General features: G+C 35.0%; 1 protein-coding gene across 1 annotated transcript; it reads left to right on the top strand.

Annotated features, from left to right (window-relative positions):
- Positions 1–2,764: 2,764 nt before the first annotated feature.
- On the top strand, positions 2,765–11,455 carry LOC129259440 (porimin-like). The gene is made up of 3 exons (XM_064099019.1): positions 2,765–2,768; positions 3,875–3,949; positions 6,022–11,455. The coding sequence occupies exons 1-3, from the start codon at positions 2,765–2,767 to the stop codon at positions 6,348–6,350; spliced, it is 408 nt and encodes a 135-aa protein (XP_063955089.1). The 3' UTR covers positions 6,351–11,455.
- The last annotated feature ends 1,754 nt before the right edge of the window (positions 11,456–13,209 follow it).

The following is a 13,209-nucleotide window of genomic DNA, read 5'->3' as shown; positions in this document are numbered from 1 at the left end:
AATCGTCATCCGCAAATGGCAAGAATGGACCACTGAAATACATCTACATGTACAGTTATGTGGCACTGGGAAGGTCTAATGAGTCTAGCCCCTGTCTTTAAAGTGGGGGGTACATGTAGTGCATGCTAAATTAGGCTATGTGAATGGTTCCATAACATTCTCTCAGGCGACAATTGCTCCGATGGAAAATTTGCACATTAAGCCAAACATACCACCTAACCTCTAAAACTAAATAAACCCTAATCGTTATCTTTACATTATTCTGAACCATACACTACAAGCCTAACTCTAAACCTATGTCCTCTGAGATATATTATAAAGACCAGAGCAAATGTCGCAAGAGCAAATGTCGTGCCACCATGTGAACAGGGGTCTGTTTTATGACCGGTTTCTGAGACTGAGAGGCTATCCAAATAACAGCTATCTCTCTGGATAGGTGTCAGAAAAGTTGCGATTGATATGCAGAGGAAATCACAGGCGGTGTCGGGTTTCCATTCTACTGCTCCCTTAATGCTCTTAGTATCAAATACCGTACTTTGTGGTAATGGATCAGGCGGGATAGTAATTACTTATCTAAAAGGCCAATCTTGAATTGTTGATGGGACAGTGCTTGTGTAGTATGCATGAATTTTAAATTATTAAAGGTCAAGTCCACCCCAGAAAAATGTTGATTTGAGTAAAAAGAGAAAAATCCACCTACATGTAGAATAACGCTGAAAATTTCATCAAAATCGGATGTAAAATAAGAAAGTTATGACAATTTAAAGTTTCGCTTAATTTTCACAAAACAGTGATATGTACAATTCAGTGAAATCCAAATGAGACAGTCGATGATGTCCTTCACTCACTATTTCTTTTGTTTTAATTGTTTGAATTATACAATATTTCATTTTTTACATATTTGACAATAAGGACCAACTTGACTGAACCATATAGTATTAAAAAATGCTAATTCCACAGGTTCAGGGAGGAATTAATTGTTTTTTACACACTTTTCATTGTGTGTATGATTATCTCTAAAACAACAAATGATGGGAATTTGCTTAAAGGTCAAGTCCACCTCTGAAAAATTTTGATTTGAATCAATAGAGAAAAATCAGACAAGCACAATGCTGAAAATTTCATCAAAATCGGATGTAAAATAAGAAAGTTATGACATTTAAAAGTTTCGCTTATTTTTAACGAAATAGTTATATGAACGAGCCAGTTACATCCAAATGAGAGAGTCGGTGATGTCATTCACTCACTATTTCTTTTGTTTTTTAATTGTTTGAATTATACAATATTTCATTTTTTACATATTTGACAATAAGGACCAACTTGACTGAACCATATAGTATTAAAAAATGCTAATTCCACAGGTTCAGGGAGGAATTAATTGTTTTTTCACTCGACAATGAGGAGAAAATTAGAATATTCCATATTTCATATAATAAAATACAAAAGAAATAGTGAGTGGATGACATCATCAGTCTCCTCATTTGCATACCGACCAGGGTGTGCATATAACTGTATTGTGAAATTAAGCAAAACTTTAAAATGCCACAACTTTCTTATTTTACAACCGATTTTGATGAAATTTTCAGTGTTATGCTTGTTGGATTTTTCTCTTTCAGTTTGAATCATCTTTTTGTTGGGGTGGACTTGTCCTTTAAAATAGTAGTATGTAGGCCTGTGATGCCTAGAGCTGAGGAAAAGAGGAGCCGGTAGTCTATGCGTTAGAAATATCGAGTGATAGGCAGTGCATATAGGGGATTGTGATTTACCTATAGATGTGTTAAGTGATTCCATATATGCACTGTAGTATTTTTAGTCAATTGCTACACGTATGAAATCATATTTATCTGAGAATTTTCAATAAAATATTTAAAAGGACTACTCTGTGAAAGCAAAGTTGTCTATTTAAAACACATTAAGGGCTGTATAAAAAAGAAAGAAAGAAAAAAAAATCTGATGAACATCACAATGTACAGTACATGTACATTTATTTGTAGGCCTACAGTACATGTATGGGGTCTGGTGGGCATGGTGATGCATACTGTATATGATGGGCATTATTATATTCCTTAATGCAAATATACGCTTGTAAATGCCTGGATATCCATTTTTTGACAGGTAGCCATTTTAATTTCCTGGATGGTAATTTTCGATGTGTCAATCATTGTGCTTCATGACGTACAGTGTTATATTTCTACCCTTCATTTGTGTATTTCATGCACTTGATATCATATAACTCTCCTCATGGAAAGGATTCTCCTGATTGAAGAAAAGCGAAAAAAGGAGTCCTTTGTCACGTACTATGCATTTGGAACATGTACACAAAAGTTAATAAAGTTGATACATTTATGCCTAGATCTATTCTTTTTTTCCTTCATATTTTGACTTTAGTATGTAATTGGTGTTTGAAGGTTTGCATGGTGGCATGTACAATCGCTGATGTGGTTTACGGTACACCATGTGGAGTGTTATAGAAACAGTGGAAAGAAGAAGAAAAGGAATTGGATAGGCGAGAAAGTGGAAATTTGAGAGTAGAGTATTCTTTTCTTGAAAGTAGTCCTGAAAGGACTGTAAACCAGAAGAGATTAATGAGTTGAAGAAACAGCTTGAGTAGTAGGCTGGATGAGGAGTTGCTGGCTTGAGTCGGCGAGTAGAGATGATGAGTAGAAGCAGTAGAGAGACTCGACGTTTTGGGCAGGTTGATTGTCCGTCTTCAGGAGTGAGTGTTCGCTCGGCGTGCGGCGGTACTTGTGGAGTGCGTGCGGACATGGGTGAGGGCTGGGCTGGCGGTCACGGCTGGCTGATGTCGTAGGTGGCGCTCTGTGCGTGGGTCGGCGAACAATAATATTACCCCGGCTGTACATGTAGCTCCAGCTGCTAAAAGCGCTTGGTGACCGTGCATTCAAGGAGTTAATCCTGCCGGGTACCCATTCACCTGTGGATAAATTTCTTTTGCTGTAGGAAAACACGCTATGGGTGAGATTGGAACCCACATCCCTCAGATTGAAAGATGAGATTCATAACCACTAGACCACAACGCCCCCATACAGCAGAATGAAAATATGATTCAAAGAGTCTTGCAATTTGATGTGGCTAAGTTATGGACACCATAGTGACATGATACATGTACATGTAAATGCCATTGGCAAAATTAAAGAGATTTTCTTGATTCTTGTTTTCATTTTGTCATTAATATTATTCTTTTTTTGAGGGGGAGTTGGTAGTGATGGGCTAAGCTTAGGAAAGGAGCCCCCCCCCCCCCGATATATTAAACAGAAAATATAATTTGATCTTTTACTAGATACATGTATGTAGCTGTACAAATATTTTCATCACCTACTTGTCTGATTGCATGGATAAGACATTAAATGCTATTTTATAGTTTCCGAGTAAAGTGATGCAGAACCCCTCTATTTGTCTGGGATATGAAAAATATAGTATAATTTGTATGTGAGAGCAAGGTTTGCTCAGTCGGTAAAGCGTCTGCCTGTCGAACCGGAGATCATGGGTTCGAGTCCACCCCAAGCGGATGACTGAAGCCAGTGCGTTATGTGTAAATGTATCTCCTCTGTTATATCATGAAGCTATTATAGCTTCATGGTTATATTAGGAGAGACATGCAGGTCACAGTGATTCAGTTCACTTCTTGCCTCCAAGGCACAGGTGACGACAAACAAATAATAATAAGGATAATAATATTGTTCTCGACTTCATGTGGAACACTATTTGCTCTTCAAATGCCAAATGCAATTGATTTGTATGAATGCTAGCAAATTCAAAATTACTGTAATTTCATATAGATGGTCAATGATTGATTTTTATACATGTATACGTATCTTGTAATCTACATTCTCTCTATATTTTCCCCTTTATACAGTAGTTACATGCTCGGCTCAAACTACAACAGAAGCACCTAGTGATGCAACTACACTTAATATGACCACAGCAGAGGGTAGGAAAATTCATATTGTGTTTTGTTCACTGTACTTGTAAGTTCAGGTTGCTGGGGGAGGGGTGAGGGGGGGGGGGGTGACACAGTCGTCAAAAGTTGGACACCTTGCTTGAATACAAGATCGATGTTTTTTTTTCATGGCTGGGCTACAATTACATGGGGGCTTGGGGTGATTCAGCCCCATAAATGCTAAAAAAAGCTCAGGAAAATTAAAATAAGAGCCCCCCCCCCAAAAAAAAAAAAATCCCCTTTCACTGCAAATTCAAAGCTTAAATCCAGTTTTGCAGATTTAGGCAGTACACATGTACTTTTGAAAAGTAGCCCCCGAAAATGAAAAAATTAATTTTTTGCCTGACTCGCATACTGTACATGTAGCCTATATTGAAAGGGGTTTCAAAGTATCCCAAATCAGGGAAAAAAAGGGTAATATGCTTTTCATCAGCCTAGCTTACTGTACACTGGCCCGAATTCACACAGGTGGTTTTGAAAACCCACGGTTGAGTCCACGGTTTATGTATATTTCTTGTATAGATTACGCTTAATTTAGCGCGTATCGGGCGCGTGTATAAAAAATGTCCCATGCTAATGCGCGCTTTTGTCACAGTGCGCCAAATGGATGCCTGTTGCCGTGGTTATCCACGCTATTTTATTAATGAGTCCACTCTTCAAACAGTGGACTCATGAATAAAATAGCGTATCTAACCATGGTAACAGGCGTCAATTTGGCGCAAAGTGACAAAAGCGCGCATTAGCATTGGACATTTTTATACACGCGCTAAATTAAGCGTAATTTATACAGGAAATCTACATAAACCATGGATTCAACCGTGGGTTTTCAAAACCACCTTTGTGAATTCGGGCCTATATGTTTACAAAGGATTACCATACTAGATCATGAAAATAATTATTTCTTGCAATATGTAGGGTGGGGAAGAAAATGACAAAATACATGTACTTGTTCTGAGTATTCTGAGATCAAAGGATGATGATCTTATGGTCCATGTTCAAAGTAATGTATGAGCATAATTACATGTACAGAGTTTGAATTAAACTCGACTTCAGAATACGGCTTTAGTCTCTGATGTTTACCTTCAACTTACACTTTGTCTTGATAATTGACTCCAACATTGCCATACGCACGGAAGCTGTATTGTGCTAAGACTTTTTTGAGATGGCAAGATATGTTATCCCACCAAGACAACACAGAAGTCGACATATATGTCAACATGGCGATATACGCTATTGTCAAGTTGAGATATGTAAAGTTGTCTTTCAACATGGTGAAATGCGTTGTCCAATTTTATGTCCACAGCATGCGTGCATGTGAATGTTCATCTGTAGACAGCCACATCACGGACTGGAACTGGATGTGGTGCATGCACGCTGTGGATATACATGTGAAATTAAATCCCACATTTTACTTTTTTAAAGTTGTATGTCAACAAGGCGAGATACATTATCAGGGTATGTTCACTTACAACTTTTCATATGTCAAATTGGCAAGATATGGTACATGTATCTCACCATGTTGACATTTGAACGTTATTGGCAAGATGAATCATCTTGCCATCTCCAAAAGTTGATGGCATTTTCAAGCTCCATATATATTAAAGTCAATATCATATTTTTAAATGATGGTTCACTTTTCTCCTATTTTCTCATAATAATAAAAAAAAAAAGAATAAATAAACACATCTGATTTAAACCTTTTTTGGAGGCAATGCAGTAACCTTTTTTGGAATTAATATGTTAATACTACATTTATTATTTGAATGAAATACTAAAATTGTTTTTCCTGAAATAATTAGTACTAGGCAGTAAGTCTCGCATTTCTACTGAATCTCAAGTATAAAATATTGTCATCTTATATCAAATTGAAGCTTTATACATTTGTACATGTAGCAATTATGTAATGTGTATTCACATTCACTGTACATTATTTTTTATGTTATCATAAATGTTTGATATGGTATGTTGATGTTTATTGACTCTAAGTTGTGAACGAAACAAATGGATAAATAAAGACAAACTTTGAACTTTGAATTTCTTGAATCTCTCCTTCCAATGGACAGTGGGACCAACCAAAAATATGACAACAGCGAAGGAACCGGACACAGACGCTGCCAACGACTCCACAACCACGAAACCCAATACCGAAGCACCAGCACCTGACAAAACGTCACCCGAGGCACAAACCACCAAAGCACCCATGACTGATTCACCGACAGAGAGCCCTGCTGTTGGTACCACCGATAAGGCAGCGGATAGCGGTAGCAGTAAAGGTTTTAGTGCCGGTAGTTTCGTTGGCGGTATCATCTTAGCTGTAGCGGTTCTTGGTATTGGATTTTGTGGATTTAAATTCTATCAGTCAAGACAGGATAAGAATTACCAAACACTATAGACACTGAAAACACCAAAGACTACCTTTTTCTTATCTTTTTAGTTCCTTTTAATAGATATTGTGTAATTTATAACAACTACGGAGGGAGGGGGCGGGATGGGGTGGTTATGTTGCATTTTTGCCCAAGTATGAGGTATTCTCGTCAGTTAAAACTATTTATATCAAGGTTTGTGATTTTGTCTGTCGGATTTTCAGAGATATTTTTGATGGTGGTTTGTTTGTGATAACTTGATTATCTGGTGATTATTTGATGTCCATTGCCTTTCATTATTATACACATAGTGATTGATATTTCAAACTGAATGTCGTGAATCACGTCATACATGTATCTTTATTTAAGGGAGTAAAATGTATTCTTGACTGAACAAATTTTATTGTCAAGTGGTTTAAGCACTGGGCTTCAGGTTTTTCCTCCCATAGAAAGTGATTACAAAGACCCTGTACATGTACATGTAGATGTGGCCTGGATATTGCTGGTAATCAAACTATTATAATACGTGAAGTTGTTTATGAACATATGATTGTGTTCCTAAATAGAAAAAGAAAATGTTCAATACAAAATCATTGCATGTATTTGTACGAAAGAGAATAATTAAAAATGACGGCCTCTAGAAAAAGGTAAAATAGTCCCAACGGTTTTGGTAAATGGGGTCATTTGATGCATGTTAACATGCAAATCTACCTTTAGAGGGTCTACCTATAATCTACACCTAGACCTACATGTACATTTCCACAGGGTGGAGTTATTCTTTAAGACACTCTTTCTTTTGGCATGTACGTGTACACTATTAATCTAGTGGACATACAAAAGGGTATATTTCAATTGGTTATCAAATGTTGTGGACTTATGCATACATATATCATCCTCAAGCTTTATTTTTGTCAGTGTTCAACTTGATTATTGACAATATGAAAATGAAGTGGTGGAATTTTAATTATTCTCCCAATGTTATTTTTGTGAACCTCTTTTTGAAGCAAAATTTTGTATGTGTAATTCTTTTTACATGACACAAGAGGCTTACCCCCCCCCCCTCCCCATCAAAACCAAATGCACACACTCAATATACCACACACTATCCGATTCCTATGAATGATGATGCGGAATTAATTTTTACCTTCAAAAGATTTTGAATGGCTCATTAAGCAGGCTTTCAGTCCTATTTAGGTGGCAGTCCTGGATTTTTGAAGAATTTTCATGTCTTAGAAAGTAGATCTGTAGATCATAATAATGACACTGTTTTTATGTATGTGATTTTTGCATAAAGTGTAATTTATTGTGGCCAAGACGAGTGATACTAAAAGTAACAGGGCTGTAGATCATAATGATGACACTGTTTTTAATGTATGTATGTATGTATGTATGTGATTTTTGCATACAGTGTAATTTTATTGTGGCCAAGACGAGAGTGATACTAAAAGTTGGAAATTGACATGATTGGGGTGTCATGTTTCATGCATGAAAGTGATGCTTGGTTAAATATTTAATTTTATACAAATTTGTAATTTTGTAAATTAATTGGATTGCATGTATTTGCAGGCTTCCATTTATCAGTAGCATACAACCTACATGTAGATGTAGATTGCCTCATTTATGCTTGAAATGTGTCAAGCTCAAAAGCGGGGGAAAATGAAAATCAATAAATTCATCACACGCTTGCTTTGTGGCCCACAGTAGAACAAATAAGATTGGCTGTCTTTGGTATCAACAGATGTCCTTTTTCCCCAGTGTTTCTCACAGCATTATGATTTGCTTTTCAAATGAATGATTTTGATTGAAATCTTTGTCTTTGCAGTAGTGATATCCCTTGTGGCAGAACTGTAAATTCAGAGAGAAATTATATTTTATGTTTAAGAAATTCAGTATTACAGAAGCTAGAATATTTGTCACTCTTAAATATATTTCAAAGAATTTCCTCTGTATTTTGAGGGGGTAGTTTTTGTTATTTGGGGTTCATGTTCGAATACTATACATTTTCCTATTCCTTAAGATATTACAAATTGATTTTAATCTGACACTAATTTCATTTACATGTAATTTAATGATTTTGATGGGACTTTCGAAGGGTTGTTTTTTAAGTTTAAAAAAATGTAAATAATCCTTTCTGAAATAGTAAAGTTGCAATATAATTATGAATATTATAAATAAATGATGATAATGAAAGAGTTTGTACTTAATTAAACTAATGAAATTAATGCATATGTATAAAATGTGTTATAATTGAAGTAATACACTGTGTAATTTGTCATTGAGGTTTGATGAAACACATATAATCAAGTTCTTAGTAGATTACGACCAATACACATCCTACATTGTTCTCATAATCATATCCTACTTATATCAGTGCATTCATTTCCTCTTGATACCCTATGCTTTAGTTGGGATATATGATATTAGAATGGATCTATTCCTGGCTATTAAGAGATTCCTAGATTACATACATGTAGTGTTGGCAATGACACTAATTGCAATCACATGTAGTATGTACATGTATCTGTTATGCATCTGCTTTATATACAAAACAATATTTTAATTGCATCATGGTCCTTGGCTGAAGCATAATATGTACATAAACTGTACATTTATGTCTTTTTTATATTGACACAGCAATGTTTCTTATTAATAAATCATTCAAAGAATTTTTCCTTTAATATTGAAAATATAATTGTGAGTTGTGTGCAGAAGTCTTGCAGGAATGTCGTGCCATATTCCTGGTGTTAAAGCTAAAAAGCTTCTTCCATTTTATATAACATATACACAGAGAATTATATGAACTGTAGTTGCAAAGCTGTACATCAAATTTGACATACTTCACTGTTGTTTTCAATTCATAGACAGACAGAGAGAATGTGGTATTCAGTACAAGTTACAGCTACTAGCTCATGTAGTTGCTTTTCAATATACTTCACATGTGACAACTGATTTAAATGAAAATAGGAATTAATTATAATAGGAATCGTTCTATAAACAAATACAGGAATTGGTCAGGGACACAGCTAGCTGATAACAATTTGTAATACTCCACTCATTTATTTTTTGGAAAGCCAGTAATATTATTTGACTTTTGTCACCTTCATGTGGTAAATCCTATATTCATTTGTTGAAAAAGAGCATTCTCAGTGATTGGCCATGCATGGAGTCTAGATGAAATCCATGATTTTAATAGGACACTGCATGGCATGCTTGGGCATATGCGCTCCTTTTTGGTGAAGTTTGATCTATCTGGTCTTTAAAGGAGATTGAAACTCTTGGAGCAAGTTAGCTTTTGTGAAAGCAGAAAAATCAAAGAATAAGATCAACAAAAGTTTGAATAATATAGGACTAGCAATAGAAGAGTTATGAGCATTTGAATGTCGAGATCACTAATGCTATGGAGATCCTCCCATTGGCAATGCGACCAAGATCTATGATGTCACAGATGAACAACTCTCCCCTTTTGGACACTGAAAATATACCCCAAAACATCTCTTTTTGCTCATTCTAATCATATGACAAACGATTCATCAATGATATAATGTTGTGAACCCTCTGTACTTGTCCTCTCATAAAGAGAACACATCACCTTGTGATAGACTCTATAAAAGTGAGAATATAAGTGAAATAAGTACTAAAGTAATGAGGGAGTTGTACGTGTGTGACATCACAGATCTTGGTCGCATTGCCAATGGGAGGATCTACATGGTATTAGTGATCTCAATATTCAAATGCTCATAACTTTCTTATTATTCATTCAATCTTCCTCAAACTTTCAACAATATGTTTCTTTGATTTTTCTCTTTGATATGGATTCAGCTGGTTTAAAGGGTTTCATTCTCCTTTAATAATTGAGACTGATTTTAATCAATGCCCCTCTTTTTCAGGGTGGCCCAGGTCATATACCATTGTTTCATTGTGCCTTTTGTATGCTCCATCCAGCTCCTCGAACAGCTGTGCACAAAATCGATCAATTGAATTTCTTTTTTTTTTAGATCACAATCATTATTACGAGGTGTTTCATCTTTCATAGACAGATAATATTCCTTATGCACGCATGCTGCTGTACTTTGGCAAATGGAAGCAAGTTACATAAGTATCATTTGTTGTAAATGAGCAACGTGTGTTCGTCATTTGCATAGGCGTCAATGCAATTTAACAGCATATTTTCTTCAATATCTTTCCATAGAACGATCATTTATTCCCCAAAATTTTGCCTGAACGTGCAACATACAAAGGGTGTTTCAGAAACGACATTAACTCAAATTTGACTGATGTGTCACTTGCTTCCTTTTGCCAGAGTTGGGCTGTATCCACGGCCAATACCAGGTATAATAGAGGATCTATTTAGATTAATAGTGGGCAGTTGTATAGTGTCATTTTATTTTGTAAAAATCCCATTGGTTCTGCTACATGTTATAAACCAATGCCTTTTTTGTTTACTTGAATACCATGTACAAAAGATTACATCTCAAAGCAATAACATTGACTATGGTAGTCTGTGTAGGCTTAGAGTGTACCGGTATGTATTCCAGATTATAAGGAAAGAAAATTGCGTTCAACTTTCGAAATCATAATCGGAACCAAACACAATTTGTCAGGCTTTTAAACTTGATATTGATGTCCATGTATGAATGATGTTACTCTTCTGAGGTAATACTACTTCATGCGTATGCCTGTAATCAGGCCAAAATATGTATTTCTGCAAATTATGCTCTTTAGTTTTCGGATGAAACCTACACGTATCTGACGTAAATTATACACACCGACTCCCAGCACTCAAAATAAGTATTGCCATGTACCGGTATACGTATGAACAGAATGTACATGTAGATGTTTCAAGTTTTATCAGTTGGATTTGTATGTATATTTAGTTCTTTGATTTTGACTGAGTTCATAGAAAAGATGAATTTTGTTTAGTATTTTTATAGTTTTTCTTTAAAATGATATGGTAATTTTTATGTGGGTTGTGAAGTGTTTGGAAATATACCAATGATTATTTTCAGCTTGTGTGGGTATTTCAGTTTAAAATACTGGTAGGTTTGTCAATCTGCTTTCCTCATGACGTAATCATTATTTTTACTTCGGAATTTTAGAATCAGGATTTTGCTACATAACATATATTATCATGAATTACTGCCCAGGATATGTGTATTAGGTAGATGTGCAACTTCTGTGACTGCATCTTTAGTTTTCCAAAAAGAAAAGAGACTAAAAAGTTTGCACAGGCGCGAGACATAGTAGATATGTACATGTATGGAGTGCAACAATATTTTCTGCCAAATAAACATGTCAAACTCAAAGGCCTGCATTGTGAATTCAAAGCTGCCTAGGACATTCCTGGGAGCTAAAAAGAGAGGATGAAAAGAACAAATCTAGATTTAAAAAAAAAAATTATTAATGATATATTTCACTCTTACTAGTAGGTGTACATTGATTTGGAAGAGGCTATTCTAATTGCAGCTAGCTGTGCTAAATCACCCAGTATTAATAATAGAGGTACATTACTTTGTATTTTTAAATTTGTATGATGCCATATATATACATGTATCTTTATAAACTGTGGTAAATTTAGGGTATATGTAGTGTAGTGTCATGTATGTTATATTTCTTTAAAAATTCTTGTCAGTGCAATTTGGGATATGGAGTTCTAGGAATTAAATTGTTAGAATTGTTAGCATCATTGTCCAAATTCTTGCAAAGGGGCATTTTAATACAAAATCTAGTAACTTCAGAGTGGCCATTTCAGTATGATTGATAGTTTGAATACGGTAATATACATATATGATCTCATAATGACTCTATAAAATGAGACAGGTTGACATATCATGCATAAATGACCTTTTTCCTTCTTTCTTCATATACATGTCGAGCCTATTTTCTTTCAAAGCTCTGCCTTCCATTTGCATTTAGTGTATCTTTGTTTCTCTTTATGTACATGTACATACTATGTATCTCTTCTTGTTCATTAACATCTTCCTTTATCTCTCTGTCTCTCTCTCTCTTTCTCTTGCTTTGTCCAAAAATATATTCATGCCTTCATCCTTCTTTTTCTGTGTCTATGCAGTCATTCTCTATTGCTTTAGGATACCATATTAAGTGCCATATTCCAATATAAACATACAATGTAGATACATACTTCACTGTATCTGTTGAACAGGTTTAACCATAATTAAGATGTCTATTTAGTTAATGTATCCGTTCGGCTAAGTGGAATTTCCTGTAATAAAAAGGGAAATGATTTTTATTGGGAATCTAAGATTTCTGAACCAAACGCTTCCAACAGCCTTACCATAAATAATTGAACTAACCTACATGTAAAAGTGATGATAAAATGTGTTTTATATCATGTTTTATTTAGATTAATTCTAGATTTCAGAAGATTTGTCTTTACATTAAGGAATTATTTAAACTACAGCAGATGTACATGTACTGCATGGTAAAGAATATAGAGAATACAGCAGTTTACCAGATGGCGTTTATTCTTTATGAAAAAGGTGATATTCCATTTGAATTCACACTTTCACACACACTTGTACTACTAACTTGTTCAAACTTTGTTTCTTATTTGATATAGTTACAAATCGTTTGCGTTCATCCGAACAGTCGTATCAGTAAATTTTGGTTTAAAAAAAATTATTTTGAGATATTTACAGAAAATGAAAGTTCATGTCCTATTCTATACATAATTAAATTTCTAGGCAGCAATTTATTTTAGTTTCAGAGATATGTGTGAATTTTCATGGCGATGTTATACAAATTTTTGATGAAATGCGCAAATCCCATTAGAAATGTTTACTGTAGCAAAGCAAAGAGCTGCACACACTTAATACGCACATGTGTGGTCAGCCAAACCGTCGTATCTGCACTGCATAGACTTTGCACATG

Source organism: Lytechinus pictus, chromosome 4, assembly GCF_037042905.1.
Source record: "Lytechinus pictus isolate F3 Inbred chromosome 4, Lp3.0, whole genome shotgun sequence".
NCBI classification, from domain to species: Eukaryota; Metazoa; Echinodermata; class Echinoidea; order Temnopleuroida; family Toxopneustidae; genus Lytechinus; species Lytechinus pictus.
The sequence above is the reverse complement of the archived record's forward strand: the minus strand, read 5'-3'. Positions and strand labels throughout refer to the sequence as shown.

Coding starts and splice junctions, on each gene's coding strand:
- LOC129259440 (XM_064099019.1), top strand. Junction 3,950..6,021: donor TAATATGACCACAGCAGAGG/GTAGGAAAATTC, acceptor TCCAATGGACAG/TGGGACCAACCAAAAATATG.